The 12,275-nt window shown below is 55.4% G+C and overlaps 1 protein-coding gene across 8 annotated transcripts in view; it reads left to right on the top strand.

Annotated features, from left to right (window-relative positions):
* The window catches only part of TXNRD2 (thioredoxin reductase 2), a 45,542-nt gene that overhangs the window by 22,993 nt on the left and 10,274 nt on the right, over positions 1–12,275 (top strand). For all 8 annotated transcript variants that reach the window (XM_041003953.1, XM_041003952.1, XM_041003951.1 and 5 more), the window contains 3 exons: positions 1,560–1,579; positions 2,134–2,225; positions 2,929–3,103. In XM_041003953.1, the coding sequence (XP_040859887.1) occupies positions 1,560–1,579; positions 2,134–2,225; positions 2,929–3,103 (287 nt within the window). The remainder of the gene's footprint in view (positions 1–1,559; positions 1,580–2,133; positions 2,226–2,928; positions 3,104–12,275) is intronic.

Raw genomic sequence — 12,275 nt, 5'->3', positions numbered from 1 at the left:
CTAAATTTGGACACTGGGTTGCTGTGTGCTCTGCAAGGTGGCAGGAGGGTCTGGGGAACCACCAGGCCAGCTCCTAAAGGCTTCACGCATTCTGGGATAAGGAGAGGTCAGCTGCCACCAGGCGGGACAGTAACGTTTTCGTGCATCTACATTCTTAGGCGTTTATGTTCCAACTCAGCTGTGCTTTTACACAAGCTGTGCTTGGTACAACGTGGCTTCCCCTCTTAATTCATTTCATTATGCTTTTTTTTTTTCTTCATCCCAAATGGTTACCACCAGTTCGAGTCCTGGCCACTCCACATCTGATCCAGCTTCCTGTGAATACACCTGAGTGCCTGGGCCCCTGCACCCACATGGAAGACCCAGAATTTGGGTGCCCACAGACCCCTGCCTGGGTCCCCCCATGCTCCTCCCTTACTGGGGCTGGGGGTGCCTAGGACTAGCCGGTCATCAGGGCTCTGGGTCTGTTGGCTCCGACGTAGGCCTGGTACAGTTGTGTCCCCAGCTCCCAAGAGGAAGCCCTGTTGGCAGACACTCCCCTCAGGGCCCCTGCTGGAGTATTCCAGGGGATCCAGCGCTGTTTGAAATGGAATTATATCATTAGTACCTGCCGGGATTAGTGCTGACACCAGGCTTAGCCGTCCTTACATCACCTCCTCTTGTTCAAAGACTGGAGGGGTGAGCAGCTGAGCCCACCCACGGGCAGCCACCCCCGCTGGGAGTTCCTGTTCTGTGTCAGCTTGCATATGTGTGCGTGCATGCATGTGCCTGTGTGGGTGGATCTGCCCAGGTACCACGTGTCCCCAGGTGGCTGCTGCTTACACACATCGTGACACACATGCTTGTGTGCAGATGTGCAGCTGCTGTGTATACTTGCATGAATGCACATGCATGGCTTGTGAATGTTACACGCTTAGCATGTAACTGCAGCTACTGTGTGTATGCTTACATGTGAGTGGGTGTGTGCATGGACTCTACTCACATGCAGATTGTGTAGGCATGTGTTCATGTGGTCACATCTGTGTGTGTGTGTGTGGGTGTGTGTGTGGGTGTGTGTACACCAGTGTGAGACTACGCATCTATAGGGTAGAACTGAATAACAGAAAAGGACTGGAGCAAATATTTCCCATGGGTGACCCGGCCCACTGTGCCCTCAGCCCCATTCCCTGAGTGGGCTGTCCTGCCGAGGCCAGGGCACAATGGACCTTCGGGCCTCACCTTCCATGTAGGGCAGAACCCCGCTGCGTGTCTGTTCTGAGACCTCAGAACCCTGGGGCCTTTCCCAGGGACAGGTGTGCCATATCACAGACAATGCACCCTTCTGCACCAGGCCGTTGCTGGTTCCTTAGCACTTGTGCTTGGCCCTGTTAGAGTTCCCCACTGGAGCCCCTGGGAAGTGGGCTTTGAGCCTTGGGACTGTCTGTTTGCACAGCAGGACTCAGCGCTCAGTAGCTGGCTATGCGCCTGAGGGACTTGTCATGGTCCCAGGCTCATGACGCCAGCTCCTGCACCCAGTCCAGGCCCTCACCTGCTCCTCTGTCTCTCCTTTTCTCTAACAGGTTGGTGGTTGGGGCCAGCTGTATCCTTTGCTGACGGTCCTGGGACCTGGATACTCCCCAGCCCTTCCAACTCTGCTGTCCAGGCCCTGAGGCTGACCCTTCTGTGGCTGTGGCTTTCCAGAAGCCTCTTCCCGAGCCATGCACTGGACAGCTGGAGGACGTCCCTTGGGAGTGGCCGCGATCCAGCTGAATTCCTTCAGGAAGAGCCGGCTCTCGGGGGTGGGCCAGGAGAGGGGGCTGGGGTGGCGAGAGTCAGCAGGGGCATGTCCAGGGGGAAATGAAAGACCCTGCAACACTGGCCGCTTCCTCCTGGAGTCCGGCCAGGAATTCTCCATCACTAAGTGAACACCCCCAGGAAGCCCTGGGCAGATGACCCTGACCCCGGGGCAGGGGAGCGGGGAAAGAAGCAGAGCACCACTCTGCCACCCCCAGTCCATTCTACCAGAGGCACATGGGTGGGGGTATTCAGGGTTCCCTGTGGAGGGAGGGGTGGAGCCGGGGCTGTGGGCACCCCCCCGCCCGTCATGCCCGGGAGCCTTGGCCTGCTTGCTGTTCCTTAGCCTCAGGCCTGCAGACGTCGCCCTGGAGTGTGCAGGCTTCCTCACCGGGCTGGGGCTGGACACCACCATCATGATCCGCAGTATCCCCCTCCGCGGCTTTGACCAGGTGAGCAGCTCCTGTGCAGCACCCCATCACCACCGCTCCTGCCTGCAGGTGCCTTCCCCCCCCACCAGGGGCCACACTCCCTGTAGCCCTACTGCCCCGGGGGGGGGGGTGTTTGTCTTCATAGGTACCACCTTGCAGCACCTGTGCAGGTGCACTGCATGGTGGCTGGCCCCTCTTTGAGAACAGTCCCCTGTGAAAGTGGCTGAACCCGAGGTTGTCACTGGTCAGGTGTCCAGTGCCACCAGAATCTTCCTGCCTGGCAGAGGGTGCCCAGGTCACCACTGCCCTGCCCTGCCTCTATAGCAGTTACCTGGTGGCATACAGGGTCCTGGACAGGATTTGGGCAGGCCCTTGGACAACTCCCACTCAGCCCATCGCGGGCCAGTACTGGGCAGAGCAGAGTGCCCTGTGGCCCACCTACAACCCACCTGCACAGAGCCCCGCCCCTCTCACCCTGTGCAGCCATGACTTGGGGCAGGGTGAACACATGGGGTCTTGTGGTCCAGGAAGGGGGAATGGCATCTTCCACCTACAGTGGGGTCCAGGGAATGGTGAAGGGCGCCAAGGCAGAACCCCTGGAGTAGACAGCTCTACAGAGGAGCTGCAGGACATGTGTTGCTGACCAAGGCCCTTGGCCTGGAAGCCGGGAGGGCGGCAGAACATCTGCTTCGGGCCCTCACAGCGCCCCCTGTTGGCCTTGCAGCAAATGGCATCCTTGGTCACCGACCACATGGCTTCTCATGGCACCCAGTTCCTGAGGGGCTGCACCCCATCCCGGGTGGCAAAGCTCCCAGACGGCCGGCTCCAGGTTACCTGGGAGGACCACACCTCTGGCAGGGAGGGCACGGGCATCTTTGACACCATCCTGTGGGCCATAGGTAAGGAGGCATCAAGTTGCTCACTCTCTTTATCTCTCTTTCAAACATAAGTGAATCTTTAAAAATATATATATGGTAATACTATATGGGAGTATTTTTTTAAGTTCATGTAAATGTGGAATTGAAAGGTAAGTTTCTTTTGTGAACAAATTTTTGAAATTTTTGAATAGATTTTTAAAAAATGTTAGTGCAAACTTCTTAGAGACTGCTTATATAATAAATAGCATGAAATTACCATGTTAACATTTTTTTAAAGACTTGTTTAATTTGAAGGACAGTTACAGAGGTGGTGGTGAGGAGTGAAGACAGAGAGATCTTCCATGTGCTGGTTCACTCCCCAGCTGGCTCCAGTGGCCATTTGGCGTCTCTGAGTGTCCCACATGGATGCTGGAGTCCATGTACTTGGGCCATTCTCTAAAGCTGGAACTCAAACCAATCCCCCGTGGAATGCTCTACACCCCAGTGCTGGCTCTGTATATTTATTTATTTGGAAGACCTAGTTGGGCTTGATGTAGTAGCTTAGTGGCTAAATCCTCACCTTGTAAATGCTGGGATCCCATATGAGTGTCAGTTCACGTCCTGGCTTCTCCACTTCCCATCCAGCTCCCTGCCTGTGGCCTAGGAGAGCAGTGCAGGACGGCCCAAAGCCTTGGAACCCTGCACTCACATGGGAGACCCAGAAGAAGCTCCTGGCTCCTGCATTCAGATCGGCTCAGCTCAGGCCATTGTGTCCACCTATCTCTTCTCTGTAAATTTACCTTTCCAATAAAAATAAATAGATCTTAAAAAGAAAGAAAGAAAAAGACATAGTTACAGAGAGAGAGGAGTGACAGAGGGTCTCCGCTTGAGTGGCTGCAATGGTCAGGCTTTGGCTAGGCTGAAGCCAGTAGCCTGTAACTCCATCTTGGTCTCCCATGTGGGTAGCAGTTGGGCCATCTTCTGCTGCTTTTCCCAGGTGCATTAGCAGGGAGCTGGATGGGAAGTGGGGCAGCTGGGACTCAAAGCTGACGTCCATATGGGATGTCAGCGCCACAGGCGGAGGCTTAGGACGCTGTGCCTCAGCACTGGCCTCTGTTTTAGTTTAAGTGCATGTCAAGGGTCGCCAGGTGTCCTCACATTGTTTTACAGCCAGCAGCGCTGTCCATCTTCCCCAACTGGAACTCTCGTCCCATCCCTCACTAACTTCCTGTGTCCCTGCCTAGCCCCCAGGGCCCCACCAGTCTCTCGGTCTGCTGTGTGAATCTCGGGTTAGGTGCCCTGTCTGAGTGGCATCCCCCAGTGGCTGCTTCTCCCTGTGGCCGGGCAACTCTTGCAACATGACAGTCTCATGGCTCATCTCGTGGCTGTGGCCTCCTGGGCCGAATGTCTCTCCCGTTGTAAGCCTGGAGGACTTTGTGTTTCATTGTTCGTTCATAGACTGATGGACGCTTGGGTTGCTTCGCTTTTTGGTTGTTACGAGTCGTCTTGCCGTGAACTTGGGTGTATGCTCGAGCTAGCCGCTTTTGACGCAGATTAATGATGGCAGATTTTTTTTTTCTGAAGGTCATTGTCTTCTGACAGCACCTGACACTGCCCAGGGGGTACTTTGGGGTTCTGCTGGCCATCACATGCTAACAGTCGGTGTCAGTGTCATCACCAGCCCCTTCCACTGCAGTCTCCCGGGAGGGGGCAGGGGCTCAGGGCTTGGGGGAGGAAGAATGGAGAGCGTCCACGTGGCAGGAGGCCCCTGCCCAGTGCCTGGGCCTGAGCCTTGGTGAGGGAAGCTGGGCGGGAGAGAGGGTGGCCTGGAGCCTGAGACAGAGGGGCGGGACAGGGTGACTGCTGTGCGTGGGCTCCCACGTGGATGCCGTGGGCTGTCATGCCAGGTGCTGTGGTGTCGGCCCTTCTCAGACATCCTTGCCCAGCTCAGGATTGCTTTCGGGTGGTGGTTGCCACTTTTCCTAACTGCCCGCGAGCCTGCGTCTTGGGGTGGAAGTCACCAAGGGGTTGCGTTCCCCTCAGGTCTCCTGTTCTCTAGGATCTCTGTGCTCCGCCCATCCCATGGCCCCTCCCTGTGAGTCCAGTGGACCCAGAACCCTGGGGTCATTCTGGCTGTACCCCAGTGCTCCTGCCTCTGACTCCTCCCCAATCCCACCCCCACTCCCAGCCAAATCCACTTCCAATTTTCAAAAAAGGGCAAGCTCTGCTCCCCCCAACCCCCCAACATCCCATCCAGGCCTGATGGATGCTGGGGATGTAGCCAGTGGCCTCTGACCTCACCTTGGCAAGGCTGCTCCTGACTTGCCCTGGGAGAGGAAGGGGAGGGAAGAGGGAAGGCTTGGCTGTGTGGGCATGCGAGGATGCCATAGCTCGGCTTGCTCCAACCAGATTTTGTAAACACTCAGGAACCCTGTCCTTCCATCTGTCTGTCGGCGGGGTCTGGGCTTCTCCCACTCTGCACCCGAGCCAGCTTCATTTCCACTGGCCATGAAGGCTTATCCCTCTCCTCAGGAGCCTAGGGGGCGGGGGCAGACTGCCCTGCTGGCATCGCACTTCCACTATCCTCCAGCGGCAAGCACTGCCTTCAGGCCCAGAAAAGGGGCCAGGGGCCCCTCTTAAACCTGCGCACACACACACACCCCGCCCAGGGTGTAGCCACTAACTTTGCCCTGCTTGCTGCTCCTTCTCCCTGGGACAGTGGCCACTGGCATGGCGGTGGGCATGGGTCCTGCAGCTAGGAAGGGCAGCCCAACTCCGGGGGGGGGGGGGCTGCAGCTCTCCCCTGCACTGCGCCCGCCTTGATCTCCACGTGGCGGATTAAACACATTAGCAGTTAAAGCAGTTAATTGCTGTGCAGGCCCCCCCCCCCCATTGTTTGTCTGTGAATCACCCGCCCACACCAGGTGTCTCAGATAATAGACTGGGAACTTGGGGAGGTGGATTTCCTGTCTGCAGATGTGCCGATTACAGCGCTGAGTGAGGACAGGCAGCCTGCTAGCACAGCCAGCTGAGCCGGGCGTGCGCACCCAGGGGGCCCATCGCCGAATTAACCAGTTGTGGCCTGAATTCTGTGCTGGCGCTGGAGGCGGGTTTGGGGGGCCTTGGTGGTCCCTGGACTGTGCAGTAGCCAAGTGCAAAAATCTCTGCCAGGCCTTACCGGGTCCCCCAACACATTGGTTCCTGTGCCATCTGACCCCGCTTGACCAGTGTGACCTGACAGCCATTGGGCTACCACACACTCTGCCCCTTACACTCCACTTTTTTTTTTTTGAGAGGCAGAACTGGACAGTAGAGGCAGATAAGGAGAGACACCTGCTGTGCGCTGGTTCATCCCACAGACACGCACAACAGCCCAGGCTGGGCTGGGCTGGGCTGAAGCCAGATGCCACCTGAGCCTCTCGTGTGGGATGGCAGGGACCCAAGCGCTTGCGCCATCACCTGTTGCCTCCCAGGTTGCAACAGCTAACAGTTGTGTTAGCAGGAAGCTGGAGTCAGGTGCTACAAGCTCAGGTTGAACCCAGGCACCTCTTTGTGAGACGTTGGGACATCTGAAGTGGCATCTTAACTGGCTAAGCTGAACGCCCACCCCGGGGGCTAATTCTTCTTACGGAGTCGGAGTCTGTGTTTATGGGTAGAGTTTAGTGGAAGCCAATTAAAAATACCTTATTTTCGCAAGATAAGTGGTTACTGCCCCAGGTACCTGAATTCTGCCACCTAGATTCTGCAACCTGACAGAAAGCCACTTTTTATATGAATTGCCAGGGTGACCGTGGACACCCCAATTGGAACATGCTTCTTGCCAAACCGTGGTGAGAGCAAGGGCTAATCCTAGGAGCTACATATGCAAACACCCAGGTCCCCACTTGCAGTCACACTGGTAAGAGACGTTGGCTACCTGCAGCTCTTGTGCTGCACGGAGAGGGAATGATGTGGTGGCTCAGCCAGCTAATCCTCCACCTGCAGTGCCAGCATCTTATGGGCACCAGTTCATGTCCCAGCTGCTCTGCTTCCATCCAGCTCCCTGCCTGTGGCCTAGGAAAGCGGTGGGAGATGTCCCAAAGCCTTGGGACCCTATACCTGCATGGGAGACCCGGAAGAAGCTCCTGGCTCCTGGCTTTGGATCGGCTCCAACCATTGTAGCCATTTGGGGAATGAACCAGCAGATGGTTAGTCCTCTCTGTAGATCTGCCTTTCAAATAAAAATAAATAAATCTTAAAGAGAGAGGCAGATGCCAGCAGGGTAACCTGGTGGGTCTTGTAGGTTACAATGAGCAGCTAGCCGTGGTGGGGACCCATGGCCAACATGGCAGGTGTCTTGGGGGGGACTTATCAAAAAAGGGGCCATTCAAACAAACAAAAATAAATAGGAGATGGGGAAGGGGGAGTGGCTGGTGCCCAGGGACTGTGTAACTTCAGGTGAGTGGCCAGGGCTGCCATGTAGACCCATGCATGCGTATGCATGAAGCTATGCATGGGTCAGGGATGGGGCGGGGACACTCCCACCCCTCTACCCTCTGGCTACGCCCTGAGTAGCCTGTTTGCATCTGGCCCACAGCCCCCAATTTCCAGCAGCTCCCCCCTGCTGCTGCTGCTGCTGCTAGCGCTTAAATCTGACCTCATTACGCGGATTGTCCTCCGCTGGTGAGAACATGTGCTCCCGGCAGGCATGAAATCGGGGAGAGGGGCGTGCCCGTGTTCCTGCTCCTGGGATGAAAGGGGCCGGTGCCTCCCAGTGCCCAGCAGGGCAGGTAGTAATGACCGACGGCTGCTGCCGTCTGGCCCCTGAGCCGGGCTCCTGGACGGGTCTGCTGGCTGGACCTCCCAGGCCAGCGGCAGCAGCTGTGGGGGAGCTGCCAGTGTGAGCAGGGAGGGCTGGCCATGCCCCAGCTGCTATAGGGACTTGTGGAGCTCAGGAGCTGCCCCTGTTACCCCTTCAGGGTCCCTGGGCTGTCGTACCTCAGGAATGCTGCTGGGGCCTGGAGGGAGGTGCTCAGGTGTCACTGTCCTTGTAACAGTGGCCAAGGAGAGAAAGGAAAACATTTGTTTAAGGCTAGAATTTTAGTTATTAAAAGATGTATTTATTTATTTGAAAGAGAGTGAGCATGCACTTCCATCTACTGGTTCACTCCTCAAATGCCCCTCTGCGGCCAGGACTGCACCAAGCTAAAGGTAAAAAGAGCAACTGTATTCGTGTGTCCCATGTGGGTGGCAGGAACCCAAGCATTTGGGCCACCATGCGCTGCCTTCCCAGGTGCAGTGACAGAAAGCTGGTTCTGATTGGAGGAACCAGGACTCCCAGCTGGAGTGCAGGCATCCTAAGCAGTGGCTTAACCTACTGCGCCAAGACACCCAGGCCCAGAGCCAGATTTTTGACACCCCCTCATTATTTGCACAAAATGTAACAATATCAGGGTCAGCACTGTGGCTTAGCAAGGAAGGGAGCTGTCTGCAACATCGGCAGCCTGTATAGGAGATGGTTTGAATCCCGGTTGCTCCACTTCTGATCCAGTTTCCTGCTAATGCTCCTGGGAAAGTCCTGCACCCACATAGGAGATTTGGGGGGGCACTCCTGGTATTTGCTCTTGTCCCGACCATTGTGACCTGTTGGGGAATGAACCATTAGGTGGAAGATCTCACTCCTTCTCTCTGTAACTCTGCCTTTCAAATAAGTCTTTTGAAAAGTAGATGTGATAGTGTCGTGCATCTGTTGCATATAAGCTCTTGTAGGACTGGGAAACCATGAAGAGGTCTGTAAATAAATTTGTTTTTAGATTTTGTAAAGCAGATTTTACAGATAAAGAAAGAGAGCTAGAGAGAGAGAGAGAGAGAGAGAGAGAGAGAGAGAAAGATCTTCCATCCACTGGTTCACTCCCCAAATGGCCACCACAGCCAGAGCTGAGCTGACGCGATCAGGAGCTTCTTTCAGGTCTCTCACATGGGTGCAGGGGTCCAAGCAGTTGGGCCATCTTCACTACTTTTCCAGACACATTAACCAGGAGCTGAATTGGAAGTGGAGCAGCTGGGACATGAACCGACACCCATGTGGGATGCCAACACCACAGGCAAAGCTTAGCCTAATACACCATGGTGCTGACCCCTAAAAGTGTTTTTAATTCCATTTTTTTCATGAACTGCCTTGCAATACCCTCCTGATTCCCATTGTGTGCAAGTTACTTCTGATACTCAGGACAGTGACAGGTGGTACTGGCTGCAGCCTAGGCCTATACTGCAGGCCAGGCCATGGAGGTATGAGGCCGGAAGCTGGGATCCACCCAGGTCTCCCATGTGAGGTAGCTGGAGCCCAGTTACCTGAGCCAGTACCTATTGCCTCTGAGGGCTGGCATTAGCAGGAAGCTGGATACAGAAGCCCAGATTGTGATGTTGGGGGAAATGGGTCATTTTGTTGCTAGACTTTGTTTCCTTTGGGACGTCAGAAGAGGGTCTGGTCAGTCCCTACAGGCCACAGTTACCACGGGAACAGAAGGAAAGCTTGGTGGGCTGGCAACGCCTGGTGGGTGGGTGTCAGAGGGAGTCCACTGGCCACCTACTCTGCTGTCTCTGGGTGCTCCAGCACAGTTCCCTGCTGCACATGCTGGCCCTGCCCACTGCCAGCCTCCTCCCCAGGTCTGGGCTGATCCTAATGGTGCCAGCCCGCCCGGCACCCAGTGCCTAATGGCTTCACAGACCCCAGAAGTTGGAGCCGGCCCCCCGCGAACTTGAGAAGCTTGGCTTAGCTAAGCTGTGTGTTTTGACTTCCCGGCTCCAGGAACAGCAGCAGCTGGAGCCTCTAGTCTTCTCTTTCACTGTGGCTGCGTGGGTGCAGATGTTGAGACGGGGCAGGGGTAGGGTGAGCACCACCCATTTGCCACCTGGTGAACTCCAGGGGTTGCGTCCATCTGAGCCACTGTGAGCTGAGGGAACTCTGCCTGGAATACCCAATTGTTTTCATCATCCAGAGATGGCCCTGGGTGGCCAACCGCATCCTCGGTCTCTTCCGGCCCTTGCACAAACAGCAGGACCAGCTGAGCAAGGGATGTGTGTGTCTTGGTGCAGAGCCCCCCTGGACTCCCTGGTCTGAGAGCCAGCCAAGGCAGGCAGTGTGGGGTGGCCAAAGCACCCAATCACCATCCCTGCCTCGCAGCCACCAGGCTGCCCAGAGTGAGTGTTGGGGAGTCCTTGTTCAAACTGCAGGTCTCATGCTGGGATTCAGGACTCCTATGGTGGGAAGGGGGTGCCTTCCTGGCCTGATTCCAGAGAGTGAAGAGAAAGATGCCCTGCTCGGGGGGGGGGGGGGGGCGGTCAGCAGGCTGTCGGTCACCCCAGGGCTTGAAGTAGGCCTGTGCAGACCACTGGCACCCCACCTGCCTGCTTGGGACAGCACCCTTTTGCCCCTGGCAAGTCCCAGGAGACACGTGTACATGCGTCGTCCTCTGTATGCATGATGTCCCCACATAGTCTGTCCAGGAGTGACAGCCCAGTCCCCTCAGGGGAGGGTATCTCCAGGCTCCAGCCCCTGGGTCATTTCTGCTGCCTACAGTTTTCTCTGGGGTTCAGAGCCCAGCACTTATGTTTCAGGAAGGAAGGAAGGAAGGAAGGAAGGCAGGCAGGCTTCATCCGGGTCTCCCATGCGGGTGGCAGGGACCCAAGCACTTGGGTCATCTGATGTTGCCTTCTCAGGTGCATTAGCGGAGAGCTGGATTGGAAGTGGAGTAGTCAGGAGCTTCTGGGTTTCTGGTATGACCCAGAGACGCCAAGCATCTGGGCCATCTTCCGCTGCTTTCTCAAGGCCACAGACAGAGGGCTGGATCAAAAATGGAGCAGCCAGGACTTGAACCAGTGCCCATATGGGATGGTGGCATCACGGGTTGACAGCTTCATTTGTTACCACAGTGCTGGCTGTTATTTTTGTTTTGTTTTGTTTATTATATGAGAGGTGCAGAGAGAGACTTGTGAGAATGCTGGTTCATTCCCCAGTTGCCTGCCACAGCTGGGGCTGGGCCTGGCCAAAGTGAGGAGCCAGGAACTTAATCCAGGTCCCCCCTTGGGGTGGCAGCCACCCACCTGCTTGAGCTATTACCTGCTGCTTCTCGGAGCAAGTGTTAGCAGGAAGCTGGAATCAGAAACTTGAGGCAGGGATGCAGCTGGGGTACTTGTTAGGGACATGGGAATCTTGAAGCAGCACCTTTGCCATTACGCCCAACACTCACTCACCCCCTCATACTTGAAATCATCTCTGGTGTCTGAAACACCTAGTCTGATGTAAAGGCTACAGAATAGTTGTTACACTGTATTGCTTGGGGGATCATGACAATGAAAAAAGTCTGGGTCAGGCAGTTATTCCTTCCAATGTTTCAGGCCATCATTGGTTGAATTTGCGGGACCAGAGGACCTGCTGCATGTACAAGTGTTCACATGTATAGGCATGTGGACACGCATGCACACATATGTGTGTAGGCGAGCACACACAACACAGCTTGTTTACAGATGGAATTTACGTTTGTGGGCATGTGTGTGCCTACATGTGTGAGTGTGTACCTGTGTGTGCATGTATGTATGAGTGTGCACGTGAGTGCACATTCTTGTGTGTGTATGTTGTGAGTGCACATGTGTGTGCATGTATGTGTGAGTGCGCTGTTTGTGTGTGAGAGTGCACACTCATGCTTATGTGTACTTGTATGTGTGCGCACACCTGTGTGTACCTGTGTGTGCGAGTGCACACTCGTGTTTGTGTGTACATGCATGTGTGAGTGCACACCTGTGTGCCTGTTTGTGTGTGTGAGAGTGCACACTCGTGCTTGTGTGTACATGTATGTGTGAGTGCACACCTGTGTGTGCCTGATTGTGTGTGAGAGTGCACACTCGTGTTTGTGTGTACATGTATGTGTGAGTGCACACCTGTGTGTGCCTGATTGTGTGTGAGAGTGCACACTCGTGCTTGTGTGTACATGTATGTGTGAGTGCACACCTGTGTGTGCTTGATTGTGTGTGAGAGTGCACACTCGTGCTTGTGTGTACATGTATGTGTGAGTGCACACCTGTGTGTGCCTGATTGTGTGTGAGAGTGCACACTCGTGCTTGTGTGTACATGTATGTGTGAGTGCACACCTGTGTGTGCCTGATTGTGTGTGAGAGTGCACACTCGTGCTTGTGTGTACATGTATGTGTGAGTGCACACCTGTGTGTGCCTGTGTGT

Source organism: Ochotona curzoniae, unplaced genomic scaffold (assembly GCF_017591425.1).
Source record: "Ochotona curzoniae isolate NIBS_2020 unplaced genomic scaffold, NIBS_Ocur_1.0 scaffold_274, whole genome shotgun sequence".
In the NCBI taxonomy this organism is placed as follows: Eukaryota; Metazoa; Chordata; class Mammalia; order Lagomorpha; family Ochotonidae; genus Ochotona; species Ochotona curzoniae.
Note: the sequence above shows the minus strand (reverse complement) of the source record. Positions and strands in the feature narration are given on the sequence as shown.